Source organism: Mesocricetus auratus, unplaced genomic scaffold (assembly GCF_017639785.1).
Source record: "Mesocricetus auratus isolate SY011 unplaced genomic scaffold, BCM_Maur_2.0 Super-Scaffold_100004, whole genome shotgun sequence".
Lineage (NCBI taxonomy): Eukaryota > Metazoa > Chordata > Mammalia > Rodentia > Cricetidae > Mesocricetus > Mesocricetus auratus.
This window is the reverse complement of record NW_024429189.1, coordinates 38,297,578-38,322,284: the sequence shown is the minus strand read 5'-3', so window position 1 is coordinate 38,322,284 and position 24,707 is coordinate 38,297,578. Positions and strand designations below refer to the sequence as shown.

The following is a 24,707-nucleotide window of genomic DNA, read 5'->3' as shown; positions in this document are numbered from 1 at the left end:
CGCAGACTGGGCTCCTTCCTGGTTCCGCCATGGCGACCAACGTCACTTCCGGCGTTGTTGCTAGACAACCAAACCGTTTGGCAACTGTTCGGCTGCAGAACTTGGCGTGGCGCTGGTCTGCTCTCTCGCTCCGGTCTCGCGGGGCTCGGCTACTTAGAGATGCAGGTGCGCTTTGGACGGCGCTCGGGACGGACGAGGGAAAGCACAGGTGAGCTGAGGTTGTTTCTGGAACCACGGCTTCGGCTGCTCTTCGAAACGGGCTTTTCCTGGTCGGAGGCATCCCGAGCGAGTATCCTTGGAAGTTAGGCAACTTGGCCTTCAGGTGAATGAGTGGACTAGGGAAAGAGGACTTCCTGGGGTGCACAGTAGAAAGTTCACTGGGATGGGGGTAGAAAAAGCAGAAAGCTAGACTCCTTCCCCCACAGCTGCCTCAGCTGGCCAGATACTTAGGAATCTGTGTTTTGATTTTTGGATGGTTTACGAGACGGGTCTTTTCTGTAGCTTTGGAGCCTGTCCTGGAACTCTGTAGACCAGGCTGGCCTCGTCGTACTCACAGAGATCCACCTGCCTCTGCCTCCCGAGTGCTGGGATTAAAGGCGTGCGCCACCAATGCCTGGCTCCTCAGCCATTCTTAAATTACACGTTTGAGGAAATTCCCAGATACTACTCCACTACAGACATTTCTGAGAAAAAAAATCATGTGAACTCTTCCTGGAGAAGCATTTAATATATTTTTTTTAATGCATTAGGAATGAAGAACTCCGAAATAGGTGAGATTCCCTATCCACCTCTGCTACCTAGCAAGGTGGATCTCCGCCAGGTCACCATAATTCCACACGCTGAGTGGGAAAGGATTCGGGATAGCCTTGACAGGTTGACAAGAGAGGCAGCGGCCCTTCGTGCAGAAAGAACAGCAAAGAAAAAGATGCATGTCCAATCCCAAGAAATGGTAAAACACTGGACTAACACATATGCAGTAAGTATCAAACTTCCAGAACGCACATGTTTTGAACACTGACTGTTGCTTCTTAGTAGTGTCTTGTACCTTTATGAATAATTTTACATCCAAACTGTCATAAATACAATGGCACATAATTTCAAGATCTTTAAGTAACATTCTGTAAATGACCCAATTAAGGTAAACATTTTCTTAAATTTTGGTGCATATATGCCTCCAAAACCATCATTACAGTTAACATAGTGAACATATTCATCACCTAAGTTTCCACATCCTGTTTTAGCTCCTTGTCACTCCTCCTCCTCCTCATGACTAAGTCACCATTCATCTGCTATTTACTATTATAGATTTTATTCAACAGAATCTAAGAGTTATTCTTGTTAAATACACTCTTTGTATTGCTGAGTAGTATTCTAGTGTTTGATACAGTACAGTTTATTTATCTGGTCACTTGATGGTATTGCATCAACCAAATGTTGACACCAGTTTGTCTCATCTTTTGACTATTACAAATATAGTTGCTGTGAAAATTCATATATGAGTCTGTTTATGAACATATGCTCTCATTTCTCTTGTGTAAATATCTTGATATAGATATGTATAGTGAAATTCTATGATCACTGTATATGTAATTTTGTGGTTTTCTTTTTGTTTTTTTTAAGGCAGGGTTTCTCTATGTAGCTCTGGCTGTCCTGGAACCCTCTCTGTAGACCAGGCTGGCCTTGAACTCACAGAGATCTGATTGCCTCTGCCTCCCAATTGCTAGAATTAAAGGTGTTCTCCACCACAGCCCAGTGGCCAAACATGTTCTGATGAACTTGTTTTCCACCTCTTCAGATTTTTATGATTAAGTTTGTTTTCTTATTATTGATTTTAAAGAACTTTAAAAACATTCTGAAGATATGTGTGGTGGTCCATTCTTGTAATCAAACTACTCAGGAAGCTAAGGCAGAAAGACCTTGAATTCAAGGTCAACCTGGATTACATCATGAGTTCAAGGCTAGCCTGGTCAACATACCAAGACCCTGTCTCAAAAAACAAACAAACAATAACAAAAACAGGGCTAGGAATGCATTGCAGCTGGTAGAATGCTTTCTTAGCATTCATGAAACCTGGATTTGGTCTCTAGCACTACTCAAAGCCAGGGATGATGGGTAATGCCTATATTCCCAGCACTAGGAGATGGCCAAAGAGAAGGAAAAGTTCAAGATCATCTTTGACTATGGAGTGAGCTTAAGGCTAGCCTGGGCTCCATGATACCATCTCAAAGAAAATGTATGTATTTGAAAATATTTCCTCTTAGTATATATTTTGAATTATCATTTACTTAACTTGTCTTTTAAAAGACAGAAGATTCATTTGCTTTTTGAGATTTCTTTACACTGTCCAGGTTGACCTCAAAGTCAGTCTCAAGTATCCTCCTGCCTGGCTTCTGCCTCCAAAAGTAGCTAGAGTTACCAGCATACACCTCCATGATTGATTAATAGAAACGTTTTTAATCTTAGTGAAGTTTTAGGATTGGAGAGATTCATTATGTATCCTATTAATGGTTTTGGATTTCGAATCATGTAAATGTGATGCCCACTTAAAAAATGAGATTAAAAATTACTTCAGAGCTAGAGTAATGACCAAGTGGTCAAGAGTATTGCCTGCTCTTCCAGAGCACCTGGGTTTGAGTCCCAGCACATGCATGGTAGTTCAGTGTTCTGTAACTGTGATCCTAGGGCATGCATGGTAGTTCAGTGTTCTGTAACTATAGTCCCAGGGCATCCAACCATTTCTTCTGACCTCCTTGGGTACCAGACAAGCATGTGATGCACAGATTACATTCAGACAAAACACCCATGCACACAAAACAAACAAATTAATTAATTTAAGGGTTAGTTCAAAGTATAAGTTCATGTTTACTAATGAATTATAGAAACACAATAAAAATTCATAATGAAATTCAAATAATCTTATATTGATAATAACTTTGGGGTCAATTAAATTGAAAAATAAAAATGAAAGATTGCTTTTGGTTTAGGGTGACCACAAGGTCTGGGTTTTATCTCCAACAGTAGAGAGAGAGAGAGAGAGAGAGTGATTATTTTGTCTTTTTACAGGGAATGAAAGAACAGAAACTTAAAGCCAAGCAAAAGCGTGACGAAGAGCTTGAGGCTGAAAGACAAATTCTTGATTTGGAGGAAGAAATACATAAACAAGGAGAAAGAAAGAAGGCCATTGAAAATGCAAAACAGTATCAGTTTTACCAAACAGAAAGAGTGAAAAGTTTTCATGTACTATCTGGCTTCTCTTCTATTTATATGTATATGTATATATATGTATATTTAACATGCATAGTTAACAGTCTTCTTTAAATATTTATATACAGTTTTCTTAAAATACTGCAATTTTTTTTGTAGTCAGGACTTCTTCTCAGTAGAGTTATGAAAGAACGTGATGCTCAGATTGAGTTAAAAAAGAATTCAGTAAAATCGGACAAAAAATGGGACGAACAAGTGAAACTCAACGTTGAAAAAGCTTTTAAAGAAGAGCAAGAGAAAGAAGAAAAACGACGCAGAGAAAGACTTGCTCTTGCTGAAGATCATCTGAAACAGTATGTATATGTGACTTTTTCTGTGTCTTTCTCATAATGGATATAACTTTTCCCCTGATTTTGAAATTAATGCATGCCGAAATACATGGTAGAAAAAAATACAAAGAAAAAGATTAAAACTCAGTATTAGAGCCAAGTATGGTAATACATTCTGTAACCATAGTACTTGGGAGGCTGCCACAGGGAAATTGAGAATTGGAGGTCAGTCTGGTTGACATAACAAAGACCATAGAGATGCTCACTGGGTAAAGGTGCCTGCCACAAAACCTGACATGAGTTCAGTCCCTGGGAGGAAAGAACTAGCTCCACAAAGTTCTCTTCTGACCTTCACAAGTGTACAACTCCACACACACATTTACACATACCCACTAGATTTTTCTTAAGGAGACGAAACAAGGGGCTGTAGAGATGGCTCAGCGGTTAAGAGTGTTGGCTGATCTTTCAGAGGCCCTGGGTTTGATTCCCAACACCCACATGGTAGCTCAAAACCATCCGGTTCCTGGGGATTTGACACCTTTCCTGACCTTTATAGACACTACGTAGTTGTGGTACACAGACATACATGAAAGCAAAACACCCATACATACAAATCAAATTAAATTTTTAAAAAGCCAGAAAAGCCTGGTGGTGGTGCTGTACACCTTTGTTCCTAGCACTCAGGAGGCAGAGGCAGGTGATCTCGGTGAGTTCAAGGTCAGTCTGGTCTACTGAGTGAGTTCCAAGACAGCCAGAGCTGCTGTTATATAGAGAAATCCTGTCTTTTTTTTTTTTTTTTTTTTTTTTTTTGGTTTTTGAGACAGGGTTTCTCTGTAGCTTTGGAGGCTGTCCTGGAACTCACTTTGTGGACCAGGCTGGCCTCGAACTCACAGAGATCCGCCTGCCTCTGCCTCACGAGTGCTGGGATTAAAGGCATGCGCCACCAACGCCCGGCTTGAGAAATCCTGTCTTAAAAAACCAAAAAGACAACAAAAAAGAGCTCAGTGGTGGAGTCCTTGCCTAGCATGCATGGGGTCCTAGGCTCAATTCCCAGCACTGTAAATAAATAAATATAAATAAAGAAAAACTAAGACCTCACTAAATTCATGCATCCATAATGTATTAATTAGTTCATTGAAAAAATATAACTCCGATTTGCCAGCCACTATTCTAATCTGAAAAATAGGATACACTTTTCCTTTCGAAGTTGATAGTCTGGGAGAAGAAGGTACAGAATGACATAAACAAATGATGGTATGATGATAAGTACTTTGGAAAATATATGTAGAAAGGTATGTAAACCTATAATATGGATGTCTGATTTAGTCTAGAGTAGAAGAGGTGGCTCCCACTTTTAATTCTGGAGAATGAGTAGGGTAGCCATGAAGAGTGAGGTAGAAAGGCCCATATGTGAGGAAGAGTCTGGTGGGTTTGGGGAATCAGCAGTAGGTGTGATGGTTGTAGAATAGGAGACTAAGGGAACATTGTAAGGATGAGGTTCCAGAGGTGAGAAAGTGCTTCCAGGCATTGGCTTGTAGTCACAAAAACTTGGAACTACTTCTTTAGGAAAAGACTATAATTCTTTTGATAACAATGAAATGAAAGCTATATTTCATTGAGGAACCACTTTTTTTGTATACCTTAAAAATTGCCTTACCAAGGACTGGAGAGGTTGCTCAGTGGTTAAGAATACTGGTTGCTCTTATAGAAGACCTGAGTTCAGTTCCCAGTACCTACACGGTGACTCACAACTACTTATAACTCCAGCTCTAGGGGAGCCAACACCTTCTGACTTCCATGGATATGTGGTATTCTTACTATAAAATAAATAAAAATTTTAAAATGTAATACTATTACTGCCCTGGTGATGGTATAAAATATGTCCACATGTTCTTTGATAACTTTTCCTCAAAGGATGGTGTCTAATTTGTTTTCCACAGGCTATACATATTAACTCACTGCCAGGGACCAGGATGTGACAGAAATGATAGTGTGTGACATTTCAGATTAGGACATAAAGGTTTGTGGTGTCTTCCTAGCTTGTCCCTCAGACCGCTTCTTAGGTAACTGACTGTCACCTTGTAAGACACTAAAGCAGATGTGTGGTAAGGAACAAGTGGCAAAACCCTTAGGTGCGTGACAGTGGCTTTCCTGACCCCACACAGCCACAGGCCTGGCCGGCAGTTTAGCTGCATTCTCTTCAGTGCCACCCGTCTCTGCCACCCCAGCTCCTGCTGGTCAGGAATGGCACGAGATTTCAATGTTTATTGTTTTAAACCACTACATCTTGAGGTACTCAGCAATCTATTTTTTTTTTTTTCGAGACAGGGTTTCTCTGTGGCTTTCGAGGCTGTCCTGGAACTTGCTTGGTAGTCCAGGCTGGTCTCGAACTCACAGAGATCCGCCTCTCTCTGCCTCCCGAGTGTTGGGATTAAAGGCGTGCGCCACCAACGCCTGGCCTTCAGCGATCTATTATTAAAACTTCTGTCCCCATGCCTGGACAACATTGTAAAGCAGTGCCTAGGCACAGACAGGCTAGTCTGTGGCACTTTGACCAGCATGAGTCTGTCTTGCACTAACATCCTGAAGACAGGGCAAATAAGGAACCGTGGAAACATAAATCCCCAAATAGAGATTGTAACCAAGAAATTAAACATACCTATTGCAAATAACATAGCCTATTGACAATTCATATTTTTCATTCCTTTGTAGGTAGTCAATCTTAACTGTAAGGAGAACCTCATAGACCTTGCTTAAGAAAATTTTACTGCTGGGCTTGGTAGTGTACACCTTTAATCTCTGTACTTTGGAGGCAGAGGCAGGTAGATCTCTGAGTTTGAGCCCAATCTGATCTAAATAGTGACTTCCAGGCCAGCCAAGGCTCCATAGCTATCTTAGCCTCAGATGCTCTCATCTATTCCACGATTATTGCATCAGCCTCTCAATTGATCCCACACTCTCATATTCCCCATTCTCCTTTGTTATTCATCATCTATGATATTCCATTAAAATGAAAACTGATTGAAGTATTCTACTCTCAATGGTTCAGTAGCTTTCCAGTCATTTGAAGTAAGATGAATACTTGGCTCTGTGGAATCTGACTTCATCTTTTCTCAGGTTGTCTCCTACCTCTTATCCATTTCCTAATTACCCTGATGCACTCATCTTCCAGGGCCTTGAGTACCTGCTAAGAACTTTCTGGCATCAGTCCTTCTCACACACTACCTTTTCTCTTTAAAATTTACTTTATCGGTGGTCTTCTTATCAGCTCAGAGAGGTCTGTTATCTCTTAGGGTACAGCGCAGTTTGGAGAGGTCTGTATGACTCCATTGTTATCTTTTTTCTTATTCTCTTTCTTCCTTTCTTCCCTTCTCTCTTCCCTTCTCTTTCTTTCTTCCCCTTCCTTCCTTCCTTCCTTCCTTCCTTCCTTCCTTCCTTCCTTCCTTCCTTCCTTCCTTCCTTCCTTCCTTCTTTCCTTTCCAAGACAGGGTTTCTCTGTGTAGTCTTGACTGTCCTGGAATTCACAATGTAGACCAGGCTGGCCTTGATCTCAGAGCTTCGCCTGCCTCTGCCTCCTGAGTGCTGGGATTAAAGACATGTGCCACCACCACCTGGCATCTCTTACTTTCACAATTTTTAGTTGCAGTCCCTAACTGTAATATAAGTTTCTTGATGGCTGTTTCATCCTTGTCTTAGAGCTTTAATAAATAGGTATTAGATAACTGAAAAAGGGGCTAAGGATTACAGAGCAACTAGGGACAGTCCTCAGACCTCCAGCATAGACACCTGGAAAGATGATGCTACTTACTGTTCCCCAAAATGAGACCACAAGGATCCATTTAGAAGGGGAAGATGATGGATTTGGCTTTGCACATAGTGAATATAAGATGCCTATGAAATTAGTCAGGCACTGATGCTTCCTGAATTGCTCTGTAAGGACCAACCTTTCCTGTTGTGATAAAAATTTATTTAATTACTTATTTTTGAGGCAAGGTCTCACTGTTTAGTCCTGGCTGATCTGGAACTTACTCTGTAGACTAGACTGTCCCAGTGAAAGGAGCGAAGTTGTCATTGACTGACATTATTTATAATGATTAAATTTTTAATTATCTGTGGGTAAAGATTTTGGATAGTTTGACTTAATGCAAATTTAGAATGTTGCTAGAAATTTCAGGTCCTCTCATTCAACAAAGAAACAGAAACATTTGCATCTTATTTTCAACTCTCATGTATAGAGCAGACTTCAGTCACCCACACCACTTCCCATACACTGGGCAGCTTTTACTAATCAAGCAGAATGAACTATGTTAGGTCGCAAGAGGTTTTTTGTATTGGTGATGGTAAGTCTTGACTCTCAACTTGATCAGATTAAAAACACTCTATTTATTTATGTGTATGTGTGTCTGTGTGTATAAGCCACACAGTATGTCCCTACAAAGGCCAGAAGACAGTATGAGAAGCCATGATTTTGTGGAAATACTGGGGACCGTGAACCTGACACAGGAAGTGCTCTTATCCACTGAGCCCATCTCTCCAGCCCTAAAGCTGCAATTGGTTGTATTTTGTTTTGTCTTAAACTTAAAAAAAATTTTAGACATTCTTTTGCAAAATTGGACTTTTCTCTTTTTCTAATATTCTTTTATATCTTTGTTGTTGACTTTTGAATCTGCCTCTTTGATGTGATTAGTAAACATAAAATTTAACAAAATCAGCCAGTATGATTTTGAAAACTTAATTTTTTAGGGAGCACCATTAACCTGGTGTGGCAAGGGCCTGTGCAATCCTTAGTTTCTTTAGTTCCTCCTGAAGAGAAGGCTCTGACTATCAAACTGGTTTACTTTGTGTCTATGCTGAATTCTTGGCCTACTTCCCTGTGTAGTTCTCTGTGGCCTAGGAGAGGGAGTTTTCCTCTCCTGTTGCTAAAAGACTCCAAGACTAATGTTTGTTTGATTTTGTGCATAAGAAAGAACAGCTTAATCTTTAGCTGTCTATTTAGATTGTTGACTTACCCTGAGCCGTCTGTTTAGAATGAAAAGTAGTCAGTCAGACCAATGCATGGACTTTCCACGAGTGGGCAGATCTGTGGGACGTGAGCAGTCTTGTGTGCTCAGGGGTACCTAGCAGTTGAGGGGCCCCAGAGATCCAGAATCTGCTATGCGCTGCTGCTGCTGGGAGCACTTGGTGAAGATGGTAATGGGACTTGAGAAGTGAGTTGAAGAGGTGGTGCTGGAGAGAAACCTTCCAAGGTCAGGGCTGTGCTTTTAGGCCGACCTTCAGATATCCCTGAAGAACTCACATGAGCCCTGGGAGTCATCGGGCATTTGGAGTTTACCACTCAGAAGGCATTAGCAGCCAACCAGCAGGGAGCCGTGCAGGAATGGCAACCAGAGTGGCCAGTTGGGCACAGAGGCCTCCATTGCTCTTCCCATCAAACCCAGCCTCTTGAGGCCTTATCTGCAGCTTCTGCAGCATTAGTTTCTGCGCTGGAGCCCACGGACTTTCCCTCTTACTCAGCTAACTGTCCTGTCGAAAGACAAGGAGATCTTGAGTCAGCTGTCGGGTTTCTTTCCTTCCAAACAAAATGGGTTTGGAGCCAGGGCATGTGAGCTGTTCTGGGCAGATGTCACTGCCATTTTGAGTCTTCTTTTCCAGAAGAAAGCTCAATATCTTATCACCCCAGGCTAGAACCTGGTTCTTCTCTCTAAAATATGTCTGATTTGCTCTCCCTTACACTTATCTTTTTGCTTTAGAATAAAGGAACACAAAGAGGAAGAACAAAACAGGAAAAAAAATGAAGAAAAAGACGCCGAGGAGATAAAGCGGCAAAATTTGCTGTATGAAATAGAAATGGAAAAAAAACTAAGCAAGAAACAGGAAGAGATAGATGAAAGCAGAAAACTGTTTTTTGTAAGTTGACAATGTCACAGTGAAGCAGTTACATAGTCAGATGCCGACTAAGAAATGCTGGGGTAGGGAACAAGGATCCAGGTAGCTGTTCTGCTGAGAGAAGCCACACTCTGAGTGAGCCTGTTCAGTATGCTTTTGAGCGGATGTGATTTCATGCAGGAAAGAAAATAATACATTTTCTGTTTGGAATGGGTTTCCTTAAAGGCTGTGAGCAATTATGTATGATTTCTGTTGTGATGTCTTATGGATGTAATTTATTTGATCTCATGTTTTTTTTATACTTAACATTTTTGAAAAGTTATTTTATGTGTGTGGATGTTTTGCCTGCATGTATGTCTGTGCGCCACATGTATGTTGTGCCTGCAATGTCCAGAAGAGGGCATTGGATCCACTGAAGCTGGAGCTGCAGATGGTTGTGAGCCTCCATGTAAGAGCTGGACCCACCGGGGTCCTTTGCAAAAGCAGCTAGTGCTTTTAACCATTGAGCCATCTCTCCAGCCCCGCTGTTGTCTTTTTAATTTTTAAATAATACATATACAAAGTTAAAACATTAAACACCTAGAAGCAGATGTTACCAGCTTGTTTAACTTTTTCTTCTGCTGCTAATAGGTGTTATGTATCTATTATTTTATTTTGTTATTATTGTATTATATTCACTTGTATATTGTGTGTACTTATCTGTATGTGTATCTATGGTGCATGTGCAGAGCACACAGGGCAACTTTTGGGAGTCAATTTTCTCCTACCTCAGGAGTCCTCAGGGCTCAAGACTGTAATACGGTTCAGGTGCCCCGCCTTCTTGAGCCATCTGACGGTCAGTCTCTGTATTTAATTTTTATATTAGGTTCCAAATAGTAGCAATCTGATTTTTTAGCGTCAGCCTTTCTCTGCCTCTTTGTTCTGGTTGTGGAGGATGTGGCTCTCGTCCTTTGTAATGTATTTCTTATCACCTACTCAACACTTACTATACTTAAGTCATTACCAGGATTGTGTAAATATTTGCCTCTGCAGATCCAAGTTATGTACTGCAGTGGCTCTAGTTTTTTCATTATGTCAATGTTCATTTTCATTTTGTTTAATACAGGGTCCCCCTATGAAACCCTGATTGGCCTCAAATTTATGATTTTCCTGCCTTAGTCCCTCCCTCTATCACCCAGGTAACTGGTATGCATCACTATGCCTACTATTACAAATGATTATTTTTCTACCTTGATTGCCATTTGCTTAGTGACTACATTTTTGAGGTTTTTAAAATTTTATGACTTGGGTTTTTCTATATATTCAATAAATCTTACCAAATGTGTATTGATGCTAATTTTCAGTATCTGACTGCACAATAAGCAATTACCTATGTTGTTTTTCTTAGAGCTTATCCACTGAGACCCTTATGTCCCCTTTAGGACTGCTTGTTCCCCAGGCTTGCCTGCTGCTGTGCTCTTGTCCTGGGGCTTCCCTTGCCACTGTGGGCTCCTATCTCTTACTCCTGACTCTGATGTCTTCCTATTTCTTATTTACTCTCCCTCTTACTGAAGAATATCCTTGCATCTTCCTAAAGAAGGGTATTTGGAAGTCAGTCATTTTTTAGTTATTTAGAAAAGCTAGCTCTAAAGTTTCACACCACTGAGATTACAATTTACTTAATCATTTCTGCATTATTGAATACTTGTAAATTGTTTCCAATATTTTTCTTATTAATGTAAATAAACTTGTTATAAAATATATGGACATAAACATTTATTCAAGCTTCTGATTATTTTGGGATAAATTTTCAGGAGAAAAATAACTGGGTGAGAAGCCATGACCATTTGACAGGCTCTTGGTAGATGTGTTGGAAGGTATTTTTGTGAGAAACCATATTGTAGCATGAGTAATAAAAACCCAAAGACAGATATTGGGGTTCAAGCTGAAGATCAGAGAAGCAAAGCAGCCAGCCATAGAGAGTTCTCACTTCCACCAATGCTCAGACCGAAGGGTCATCCACCAAACCTCAGACTGTTCTCGACTACACTACTGCTCAGACTCACAGAGACTGCACTGAGCTCCTGTCTCCTGCAGCCTTATATTTCTCTCCAGTGCCTGGCCTCTATGGCTGACAGTGTGGCTGCTGGGATTAAAGGTATGTGCACCACTGCTTGGCCTGCATGGATGAATAATGTGGCTAGCTTTGCACTCTGATCTTCAGGCAAGCTTTATTTGTTAGATCACAAACCAGATATCACCACACCATACTTCTTTCCTTAAGGACCATATGCGTGATAAAAACATCATCCGAGCTGTAGAACAGCAGCAGCAAGAGGAGGAAGATGAAAAGATCAGAAAGTTTATCAAGGCCAAAAAACGTCTTATACAAATGAGGAAAGACAAGGAAGCTGAAACACACAGGTAGGACTTAAAATTCCTTTTTTTGATTTCTTTACCTTATGCATATGAATGCTTTGCCTACATGCCTGTATGTGCACCACATCCATGTGTGCCTGTTGTATTACTTGGAACTGAGGTGGTGAACCATCTAATGGGTGCTTGGAACCTAACCTGGGTCCTCTGCAAGAGCAGTAAGTGTTCTCAACTGCTGAGCTGTCTGTCCAGCCCCTCAGGTAGGATTTAACATATGTAATTGCGTAAGTGCTACCTGTGATTGGTTTCCTTTGGGAATTGAAGTCTCATAGATGACGAGGGCAGTTAGTGACAATAGTTTCAGTTTGGGGCATGAGAGTTGAGGTGTACCCATGGAATGCTCCAGAACTCTCTGTGGTAGCTGTTTGAAAACACTGATATCGTCTAGGAGCAAGAATGCTGAGGGTGCTTCTTGTTCTTCCAGAGGACCCAGCTTGGATCCCCAGCTGGGGATCCCTTTTCTCATGGCCGTAGCTGAACCTGACAAAAGACAGCCCAGTGGAGGAAGAGTCCATGCTGGCTCACAGTTTAGGGTATAAATACTCCAGTATGGCAGAAAGCCATGAATGGCCACATGCTGCTCTGGGCTGTGCAGGCAGAAGCATGAGGCTGTGTGTTTGGATCCACATGGATCAGAAAGCAGAGAGAGATGAGTGTTGGTGCATCAGTGCAGTTCATTTTCTCATTTCCTCTCGTTATTCATCCCAAGACCCCAGCCCATGGTCAGGATGGGCCTTCCCTCTCAATTAATCCCCTCTGGAAATGACTTACAGATGCGTCCAAATGTGTGCCTCACTAGTGTCCTGGGTCTTCCTTCATTTGTTCATTTGTTCCTTCTTTCCTTTATTTTTCTTCTTCTTCTATTTTTTTTTTTTGAGACAAGGTCTTTCTACATAACCCTGACTTTCCTGAAACCATCTGTTCAGACTAGGCTGACTTCACAGAGATCCACCTTCTTCTGCCTCCCGAGTGCTGAGATTAAAGGTGTGTGTCACCGTAGCCCAGAACTCTTAGATCTTTAGTATCATATTCCCATTGAGGATTTTCAAGATCACCTCAATTAAAAATTGTATCTTCTAGAATAAACCCTAAAATGAGAAGTAAAAATAAAGGAAAACTGCATACTTTGTTAGTTAGCTTTACAGTATTGTTAAGAAACTCCTTAATTCTTAGCCAGGCGTTGGTGGCGCACACCTTTAATCCCAGCACTTGGGAGGCAGAGGCAGGCAGATCTCTGTGAGTTCGAGGCCAGCCTGGTTTACAAAGCAAGTTCCAGGACAGCCTTCAAGACAATACAGAGAAGGGGCTAGAGAGATGGCTCAGAGGTTAAGAGCACTGACTGTTCTTCCAGAGGTCCTGAGTTCAATTCCCAGCAACCACATGGTGGCTCACAACCACCTTGAATGAGATATGGTGCCTTATGCTGGCACACAGGCAGAAGACTGTATACATAATAAATAAATAAAATATTAAAAAAAGACAATACAGAGAAACCCTGTCTCGAAAAACCAAAAGAAAAAAAAAAAGAAACTCCTAATTCTTTAGCCTAGAGAGAGGAAGGTTTTATTGTGGCTCATGGATTAGAGGCTTCAGTTCATAGGCAGTTGGCCTTATTGCTTTTGGAACTATAGCAAAACTATGCACCAGGATGGTGTGCATGCCGGAGAGAGCTGATCACCTCCTGTCAGGCAAGAAACGGATGCCATTACTGAGATATGGTGAAGAAGGTGGAGCACAGTTGAAAGAAATATGTTACTGGAAACATGCCCATGGGGAAATATCTTTTGCTAGCCTTCTTCCTCCCTCCCTCCCCCTTCCCCCCCTTCCTTTTTCTTTTCGAGACAGGGTTTCTCTGTGTAACACCTCTAGCTGTCCTGGAACTCGCTCTGTAGATAGGCTGGCCTTGAACTCACTGAGATTCCCTTGCTTCTGCCTCCTGAGTGCTAGGATTAACGGTGTGCACCACCACCGCCTGGCTGTTTTTTTAATTCTTAAAATTTGATGTATTCGTTTTATTTTAAGTGTGAGTGTTTTGCCTGCCTGTATGTGTGTAGCACACCTGTGCTTGGTGCCTGCAGAAGTCAGAAGAGGGCATTGTCTCCCCAGGACCTTGAGTCAGGGCTGGTCTTGAGCCACCATATGGATGCTGGGGATCCAAGCTGGGTCCTCTGGAAGAACAAGAAGCACTCTCAACTACTGAGCTGCCTTCTGCACACATCCCTGCTCTTTGTTTAAATGTTTTCCTGGCTGCCATTTTCCTGCCTTGTTCTGCCATTCTCGTCCCTCCATGGTGAACTGACACCTTTAAAAACATGAGCTGAAATAAATAATACCTCCTATTAAGTTTCTAAAGTGAGGCATTTTGTTATAGTACTGAGAAGACTTATACAGGGCTGGAGGTCTTCAACATTTTTCATTGTTAAGTCCTCAGTACCTAGACTAGTGTCTGTAAATAGTAAACTGTTCCATCTGTAAATGTGTTTAGAACAGCGTTTTGTAACATAAACTTAATACCTTTTCCACAAAGTCTTCTGTATGGTTCTCTCGAATTTTCATGGCCTGTACCAACATCTGCCATATGTATTTGCATAAATGTCTCTTCCACTTTAGACTCTTTCTGTCGCCCATTTACAGTATCTTTTTCATATAAAACTTCACAAACTCTCAATAAATAGTGAACTTATCATAACTAGTTAAAATATTTCTGTGTAGTCTCCTCCTCTCTTCCAGAGGTCCTGAGTTTGATTCCCAGGAACCACATAGTGTCTCACAACCATAGAGCACTCATACATGAAATAAATGAATCTTAAAAAAGATCAAATAAAAGTCCTCCTCTGGTCTCCACTTGCACGCACCCATAGCCATACGCTCCGACACTCATGACCACATCCCTGTACCACACACATACACACAAGAAAATTATTTTCCCCTATTATGGAGAATCTTTTTTCCCCCTGAGGCAGGGTTTCTCTGTGGCTTTGGAGGCTGTCCTGGAACTAGCTCCTGTAGACCAGGATGGTCTCGAACTCACAGAGATCCTCCTGCCTCTGCCTCCCGAGGCGTGAGAATCTTAACACCTTTTTCATACATAAGTATACATGCACACACTTGATTATATTGTACACATCACTTGGAAGCTTTTAGAATGTATGCTACTTTTTAGTTATAAGATTAATTTCCTTATTTAGCTCAATATTAAAACTTTTAAATGTATGACAAATTACTTTATACACACACATATCTATATACATACATATATATGGAGCCACAGACTTCTTTTTAGTTTTGTAGTCTACTATATAATACCTCAGATCCCTAATGAAAGTATTTTAACTCCATTACAGAGCTGTTCAGGATGATTTGGCAAATGTGCTTGTTCTATTATAGGCTGATGGAAGAACAAAGAGAAAGAATAAATAACTTCCTAAGTGAACTAATGAAAGAGAAACTTGATAATGAAGATTTGATTACTGCTAGAGATAAGGCTGAAGCTGAGGCTGAACTGGAGAGAAGAGAAAAAGAAAAATATGAAAAAAACCAAGCAGAGCTGAAAGCCATTGCAGATCATAGAGCCTCTGTGGTAAATGACAGTTTCAGTGCTGTGCTGCGGAGTTAGACTGTCCTGCTGTGCCTCTATACTACCTCTTTGCCCCTCTCTCAAAACTAACAGATTTGAAAACAGTGTGCAAATGGTCTTCCTACATTCTTTTTTTTTTTTTTTCCTCTGTGTAACATTTCTGACTGTCTTGGAATTCACTCTGTAGACCAGGCTGGCCTCGAACTCATGGAGATCCACCTGCCTCTGCCTCCTGAGTGCTGGGATTAAAGGTGTGTGCCACTACTGCCTGGCCTCTTCCTACATTCTTGAAACAAATACTGTTTTTCTTCCTAAGCTTTATTATTAAAAAAAAACTTGCAAATAAACAAATCCTACACTGAAATGAACTAGATTAAAACTCCACACATCCTGATGAACTTCTGTGTAGTTAGGGTGACCATTAGGAGAAGACATGTAACCTCACATTGGACTTTACACTTTGATGATTGAATTGTATGTTCTTAACCTCCACCAAAAGCGAAAACTGCATGACAGAGTTAGAACTAAATGGACAGTTGGCTTTGTGCCCTCTTTCATGACTCATTCTCATTAATTGCACCCAGTCCTTCCTCATGTCCTAATATTAGCTTTTCTTGTTCTCTTTCCTGGATGACATACATGCACATTCATTTACATATATATATTATTGGCTAGGTTAGACTATAAGGGAGAATATGAAGGCTTATTTCTCCTGACCTCATCTGAAGTTATACATTCTAAGTACATCCAATTTCTTGCAAATATTCAGGTTATAGTTTTCTTTAGAATACATACAACATAATTTCATTATCCATTCATCTGTTGATGGAAAACTAGATTGATTACAGTTTTTTGTTGTAGTGAATAAAGCAGCTCTAAACATCGGGATTTAATATTTTTCTGGTATAGTATGGAACTTTCTAGATATTTGCCCATAAGTGAAATAGTTGGGTCATATTGTAGTTCTATTTTTAAATCTTTGAGAAAAAGTTCCAGATTCCCTCAGTGACTATTGATTTGTACCCTCACCAACAATGAATAACGGTTCTTTTCTCTGCATATCCTCTCCAACATCTGTTGTCAGCTTTGTTGATGACGGCCATTTTGACTGGGTGAGATAGTATCTTGAAGCCATTTTAATTTACACCCCCCCACACCAAAAGCTAGCGGTATTGTATATCTTTTCAAACAGCAATGGCTGTTTATGTTTTTTGTTTATAGTGTCTCTTCAGTTCATTTACTTTTGTTGATTGGCAGTTGTGTTTCCCTGGGGTTTAATTCCCACCGTTTTTAAACTATGGATGTCAGCCTCTTGTCTACAGTGTGGCCAGTGATGATTTTCTGCCATCTGGAATCTGTGTGTGAACTCTGCTAATGGTTTCCTTTTCTAAAAAACCTTTTTATTTTCAGGGAGTCCCATCTCCTGATACTGGGGTAGTTAGTTCCTGTGCAATTATTGTTCTGATCAAAAATCTCTTGCCTATCCCAGTATATTGAAGAGTATTCCCTATGTTTTCTTCTGGAAATTTCAGTGTTTTGGGCTTTAAATTAAGGTCTTTGATCCATTTAAAATTGATTTTTGTACAAGGTGAAAGATAAGAATCTAATTTACTCCTTTTCTATAGGTAGAAACCTGGTTTTCCAGCACTATTTGTTAAATAGGCTGTTTTTTTGAATGTATGCTTTCACCTCCTTTGTCAAAATCTAAGTGGGCACAGCTTTGACGTTTTATTTCTGGGTCCTTTATTCTCTCTCATTGATATACCTGTTTGTTTTTATGCCAGCACCAGGCTTTGTCACTATAGCTTTATTATATAATTGGAGGTCAGGTATTGTACCATCTGAAGCAGGGCTCTTATTCCTTGGAATTGCTTTTAACTATTACTTATCTTTTGTGATTCCATATGGAAAATATGCTTGTTTTTTTAACCTATGAAATATGGCATTAGAATTTTGATAGGTGTTACATTAAATCTATGAGTTTATTTTTGCAATATATCTATTTTTACAAATTAATTTAACAAATCCAAGAACATAATTGAATGTCTTTCCATTGTCTAGTATCTTCTGTGATTTCGTTTTTTTTTTCAATATCATGAAGCATTTGTTGTAGAGGTCTATCACTTCTTTAGCTATGTAGTCTTTTAAAAAATATTTATTTATTATTTACACAGTGTTCTGTCAGCATGTTTGCCTGCATGTCAGAATAGGGCACCAGAACTTATTACAGATAGTTGTGAGTCACCCTGTGGTTGCTGGCAATTGAAATCAGGACCACTGGAAGAGCAGCCAGTGCTCTTAGCCACTGAGCTATCTCTCCAGTCTCATAGATGTATTCTTAAATATCTATTTTTTTTAGTTATTTAGAATGGAATATATTTTCCAATTTTTTTCTCTGAAAAAATACTATAAAGGCTGTTGTTTTCCTTACATCGATTTTGTATTCTGTAACTTTACTGTGTTTACTGTGCCATCTGCTAATAGGGAATGTTTGACTTCTTTCCTATTTTTATTCCTTTTATGTCTTTGTCTTGTCTAATTACTACAGCTAAGATTCCAAACACTCTATCAAGTAAGAGAGGGGGAGAATGGACATCCTTGTCTCATTCCTGATTTTAGAGGAAATGAAATAATCTTTCTCAGTTTGTCTCCATTTAATATGTTGGCTATAGGTTTGTTGTATATAGCCTTTATTTATTTTGAGGTACATTCCAGCTATTCCTAAAGATTCCAGAACCTTTATCATGAAGACGTACTGGAATTTGTCAAATGCTTTTTCAGTGTTAATTGAAATAACTATGTAGTTTCTGTCCGTAAGTTTATTTACATGGTATATTACATTTATTGATTTACATATGTTGAACTAATCTTGCTTTTCTGGGATGAAGCCCATTTGGTCATAGTATATAATCTTCTTAATGTATTTCTGAATTTTGTTTGTATTTTGTTGAGAATTTTTACATCTATGCTCATCAAAGAAATTAGTCTTTAGTTCTCTCTCTCTCTTTCATAGTATCGTTTACCTTGTTGCAGTATCAGAATAATATTGACTTCACAGAATGAATTTGATAGGGTGCCTTCACTTTCTATTTTATGTAACATGAAGAAATAAAAGACCCAGAGACTGATATTGGGGTTCAAGCTGAAGATCAGGGAAGCAAAGCAGCCAACCTACCAGAGAGCTCTTAACTCTAACAGAGCTGGGACGTTCCTGTTCCCAACTTTGGAGAATGAATGCTCCTATCCTCAATGCTCAATGTAAATGCCTGATACAGACTATTGAAGACCCTGCTCCTATCTTTTATACCCCTGTAGTGCTGGGATTTAAAGGCATGTGATCTGACTCACTCTCTGGTAGCCCAGGGTGGTCTTGGACTCAGAGATCCATCTGCCTTTCTCATGAGTCCTGGGATTAACGGTGTGTACTACCACTGCCTAGCTCTATGGATGCTGTTAGAAGTGTGTGCTTGGCTTCTATGGCTTATGGATGACTTTGCTTTCTGAATATTCAGGTACACTTTAATCATAAATAATATATCACCACAATTTTATGAAACAATTAAGATGAATTGGTCTGAGGTTATCATTGAAAGTTTCATACAATCATCAGTGAATTCATCTGATTGTGGACTTTTCTTTGTGGGGAAGCTTTTAATAACATTGCTTGTAATTGGTCTATTTAAGTTATATCTTCAGGACTTAATTTTGGCATATGATTTACATTTAGAATTTCTTCTGGGTTACCCACCTTTTTAGAGTATAAGTTTTCATCTCTCTCTCTCTCTCTCCCTTTCTTTGTTTTATTTCTCCTTTCTTCCTTCCTTCAAATGTAATGATACCCTTTGATCTCTAGTTTTATTAATTTACATCTTTTCCTTCTTTTTGTCAGATTAGTTAAAGGTTTGTCAGTTTCCATAACTTTTTCAAGGAACAGCTGTTGGACTGACTTTGTGTATTATTCATTAAGTCTGTAATTCATTAATTTATTTGCTAATCTTTCTTAATTCTTGCCATCTACTGTGTTTGGAAGTGGCAATTTGTTTTTTTGTTTTTTGTTTTTAGGAACTTAAGGTGTATCATTAGGTTATTTATTTGGCAGCTTTCAGATTTTTTTAACATATGAGAACTTGTTACAAACTTTCTTCTTGTGACTCCTTTGCTGCTTCCCAGAGATTCTGATGTGTTTATCATTATCATTTATCTCTAGGTATTTAAATTTTTTCTTTCTAATTTCTTGGATGACTAGATGTGTTCAAAAATGTGTTGTTTAGTCTCCAAGTATATTTTGTAGTTTCTCTAGTTTCTTTTATTATTTCTAGTTTAATCACGTATGGTCTGATAAGATACAAGGAATTATCTCAAAATTTCTGTGTATGTTGAAACTGCGTATGTCCTCTGATGTGGGTGATTGTGGTGAAGGTTCCATGTGCTGCTGAGAAAAAAAAAGTGTATTCTCTCTGTTGGGTGGAATATCCTGTATATATTAAATCCAGTTCACCCATAGTATATTTTAGCTCTGAAGTTTCTTTAAGCATTTTAAGTTGGAAAAACTATCTGAATTTGAGAGTAGAGTTCCACTATTGTTGTGTCAAGATTTATGTGGTCTTTTTTTGTTGGTTTGTTATGTTTTACATATCTGTGGACATGGATTTGTTTTGACTTCCTTCTGAGCCTATTAGGATATTCTGTTTTCTGTGATTCATATCTCATAAAGCTCAGCTAGGGAGACTGGTGAAACTTGGTGTTGAATATTAAATGAGGTGCTGAAGTGACTCTTCTGTCTTGGCTATGTGACAACAGGGCCAAGGGTAGGGCTGCACACTAAGCAAAAGGTGACTAGCTGGAGTCAAAACTTTGGTTGTCCCTTTGATTCTATGAACATGCTGGAGGCAGGGTACCAAACCAGACTCAGTGGAGCTTGTCTGCTATATTGTGATGTGGTTATAGTCATGGTCCAAAGTAACCTCTGGGACCACATCAACATAGACTTCAGATCCTACAGTGACCACTGGAACCTCGAAAATCAGGGTTCTGCAATCATAATGACCTCAGATACCCATAGAACCAAGGCTCCAGTCTCTCAAAGGACCTTGGGCATATTGGAGCTGAAGCTTGGTCCCTGCACTGACTTCTTAGACAATTAGTTACAGGGTACTGTCTAGTCTGCAGATGCTGGAGTTGTCCAGCTAGTTGTCCAGTGTGCTCTGCAGAAAACCAATGTTTATTTTTAGAAGAAAGATAGTAAGACCATCAGTTACACACAAGATGTTTTTAAGGTATTTTATTTATTTGTTTATATATGCATCTATATATTTTTATTAGTTTACATATATAGATTTTTTGTTGTTGTTGTTTACCTGCATGTGCACCTGTGCACTACGTGTGTGCCTAGGTGCCCATGAAGGCCAGAATAGGGCATTGGATTCCCTGGAACTGGAGTTAATAGATCTTTATGAGCCACCATGTAGGTACTAGGGCCCAAGCCCAGGTTCTCTGAAGAGCAGCCACTGTTCTTAATTACTGAGCCATCTCACCAACTAACTTCCACCTTCTACCCCCACCACTATTTATGGATACAAAGCAACAAGTTCTTCTTCAAAACCATCTTTTTTTTTTTTGGTTTTTCAAGACAGGGTTTCTCTGTAGCTTTGGAGGCTGTCCTGGAACTCAGTTTGTAGACCAGGCTGGCCTCGAACTCACAGAGATCCGCCTGCCTCTGCCTCCCGAGTGCTGGGATTAAAGGCGTGCACCACCAACGCCTAGCCACCTTCAAAACCATCTTAAATACTAGAATTGCTTTTTATATTTATTTCAATGTTTTAAGAGAAGCCACATAAATTACCTGATTGCATCTGTATTTCTTAGACTTAGAAATGGATCCCTATATGTATATTTTAACATTCAAATTACATGACTCAAACATTTTAGCAATTAATTTTTACATGTCAATATTTCTGTACCTTGAGATCTTGCTTTTCTGTTCCTACATTTTCTTTTTCCTGCTCCTGCTCTTTCTATCCTCCTTCCAAGAAGAGTCTCACTATGTAGCCCAGGTTCCTCCTGAACTCATCGTCTTCCTGCCTTCGTGTCCTTACTTTACTGCTAGGATTACAGGCTTGCACTACCATACACAACTGTGAGTGTTGTTTTTAACCAGAGATTGGTCTATATTACTCTCCTTACATTTTCATTAAGTATGTTTCTGCAATATTCAAGAGAATAAAACAAAGTAACCCAGCTCCATGCAGTTTCCTGTCCTTCCATTGCTCCTGGCTCTTTGCTTGAAGCATTCTGACTCCATTCCTTTTTAATGAGAACTGTTGGCTAAAACTGATTTAATTTTTCCCTTTGTCATTAAACGTCTAGATAAAAAATAAAGAGGAAGAAGAAAGACAAAGACAAATAGAGTCTAAAGAACAGTTGCTGGCTGTCTTGAAGGCAGATAAGATTTTCCAGGAGCTTGAGAAGGAGAAAAAGCTCAAAGCTAGCAAAGAAAAACGAGAAATTCAAGATGCTCATGTTCAGCAAATGGTAACTGTTCCCATTTTTACAGAGATTTTAAAAGTAAATATGTAATAGAGATTTCATTTTGGTTTTCTTTAAGTGGTTTCTTTTTATTGGAGAGGAACAAATAATCATTACATAAAATATATTTAAAATATGAAATTAGTTTTTAGAATATCTTCTGTGGTCCTCTTCTGTGATGGCTCAGGGATTGACCTAAGGCAATAAGAAAGAAGAAAGAGACATACATGCAAAATAGCAAGGATCGGGTAGGCTGTGCACTCTGATGAAGACACCAGCAACAGCCTGGAAACTCAGCAAGCTGATTTCATACATCTGAAGTGAGGAGGCGAGGCTATTACATACAGCCAATACAGAGGAGGTGGGGCTATTATATACAGCCAAATACAGAGTCAGGTTTAGTTCTTCTCAGTAGGGGTCTCTATAGGGAAACAGTCTCAGGCCATAAACACCATTGTGGTGGATGGACATGCTGTTAACATCTGCACTTGGACCAGGGGAAGGCTTGGCCATTCCAGAGTCATTGGCATCCTTGACATGTCTGTACTCATGTCAGCAGTAAACATTCACTCAGGACTTCATCCACTCCCCACAGGTCTCATTATAGGTTTTTTTGTTTGTTTTTGTACACATTTTATATCCTTCTTTAGTGCCTATTATGCTTAGTATTAAATACTATATTTTTTTTTATTAATCTATGTTCTGCCACATGGCTTTTTCCTTTCCTGAGACAGGGTTTTTCTGTGTAACAGTCCCAGCTGCCCTGGACCTCACTCTAGACCAGGCTGCCTTAAGCTCACAGAGATCTGCCTACCTCTGCCTCCTGGGTGCTGAGATTAGGTGTGCCCCACCCCGCCAGCTTGGGTTAGCCTCTCGAACCTCCCTGGACTTCAGTGATCCTTTTACCTTATTCTCTCACATAACTTGGGCCACAGGCTATGAATACCATCATGCTCAGCTAAAATCACATTTGTACTTATTCTTAATGTATATCAAATTTGCAGCACTTACCACATTAGCCATTATAGATACTCCTCTTTCCTGTTATTTTCTTCTTAAATTTCATGTTATTCTCCCTGAACTCTCAGTGTCTTTCTGGAAACTATTACCAAATCAGGATATCTCATACTATCTTATTACCTTTGGTGAGACTGTTTAACTCCTGACTTCCAGTCTTATTGAATACTATTTTTTTAAGACTAGATATTTTATCACCAATTCAGCAAACAGAATATAAGTCTTACTTTTAGAACTCAGTAATCATGTGCCTATCTCTCATAATTTCAATTGGTAGAAATAATTAGATCTTATGTTGAAGTAATAGATCATCAAGATACTTTCTTGGAGATTAAGTACATAACATATACAGGAAAACAACTTACATTTAGAAATTCAGCATTTCTTAAAATGTTACAAAAATAAAGCAAAACCTGTCAATCAAAATTTCACAGAAAAGCCATTAAAAACATCTCCAATGTAGATTATAACACAAAGGCTTTCTAAAGTAAAGTGTTTGGGAGATTGCCTGTAGTACTTATTTCCTCAGTTCTGAATAAATTTTCATAGATTAATGCCACCCATTGTTCTAGCTTCACATTCCTGGGAAACAGAATGTAATTGGTTGCATATAACTTAGGTATTTCCTGCTGGCTTAGTTTTATGTTGACTGACAAGAATAATAATTATTTTTATGCCTTTTAACCTACTGAATATCACATATGTAAATGATTGAAAGAAAATTGTAGATTTAGCTGCTCGAGTTTTAACTGAATTTTGTGCTTGCAATGATTTTGCTGTTGTTTGCCTGTGATGAGTTTAATATGTTTGATTGAGCCATATTTTAAGTATATTTTTAGCATAGAATTGATGAGTTATAGCATATTTATAAAACACAGAATTTATAAAATTACAACTACATCTTAAAATTATATAGATATTTGGAAAACTGATGTTTTGACCAATGTTAAAATTTATTTTCCTTCCCAATAGGCCATAAATAAATTTAATGCAAAACAATCAAAAGAAGAAGAATTAGGTTACTGGAGACTTACTGAAGCCCTTGCAGTTGAGAAGGAGGAAGAGTTTCAGAAGTATGCGAGAGAAGTAATTGAATCTGAGTCTGAATCAACAAAGAAATACACTTACCCTCTGGTGAAAGCTGTACAGGAAGGAGTGGGAGGCGGACGTGGCCCACCCTTCGTAGGCAGAGGTGGGATCCGACCCAGCTACCAGACAAACGACGCCACTGGCATCCAGCTCCCTTTTTATAACTCTCAAGGATCAAAGTATAGTGATTTTCAGAAATCAAAGAGGAGGCTAGGTTTTACATGGTAAAAAAGTTTATTTTTATGATTGATAAAATTTATTGTAGCAAGGATGAGCCACAAATATAATGGAATTTCAGATAATAAAGCTACTCATCTCTATAAAATGTGGTACCTGATATGATTCTTTGCAGTATTTCCACTAAGAACATTTATAGGGGCAGGCATCTGTGCACATGTGTGTATAGATTCCAGGGAACAACCTTGGGTGTTGATTCTTTCACTTCATCCAACTTTTCTAGATGATTGGATATCTCCCTGGTTCAGAACTCATCAAGCAGGCTCAGTTAGTGTTGGGGATTTGCCTGTGTCTACCTCTTCAGCACTGGGATTGCGAGTGTGTGGCATCATATTGGATATTTTTCTTTAATGTGGGCTCTTGGGTCCAGATCAGGACTCACATTATTGACTGAACTCTCTTCAGCCACACAATGTACATTTCATGTA

The 24,707-nt window shown here is 39.4% G+C and overlaps 1 protein-coding gene across 2 annotated transcripts; it reads left to right on the top strand.

The window, feature by feature from the left end:
• Positions 1-65: 65 nt before the first annotated feature.
• Positions 66-24,367, top strand: Ccdc173 (coiled-coil domain containing 173). Of its 2 annotated transcripts, none has more exons than XM_005065173.4 (9): positions 66-208; positions 750-976; positions 3,064-3,237; positions 3,364-3,557; positions 9,284-9,440; positions 11,683-11,822; positions 15,222-15,414; positions 21,778-21,942; positions 23,926-24,367. In XM_005065173.4, the coding sequence occupies exons 1-9, from the start codon at positions 160-162 to the stop codon at positions 24,268-24,270; spliced, it is 1,644 nt and encodes a 547-aa protein (XP_005065230.1). In that variant the 5' UTR covers positions 66-159; the 3' UTR covers positions 24,271-24,367. The 2 variants fall into 2 exon arrangements, with proteins under 2 accessions (XP_005065230.1, XP_021088462.1); XM_021232803.2 differs by having other exon boundaries at positions 192-322.
• The last annotated feature ends 340 nt before the right edge of the window (positions 24,368-24,707 follow it).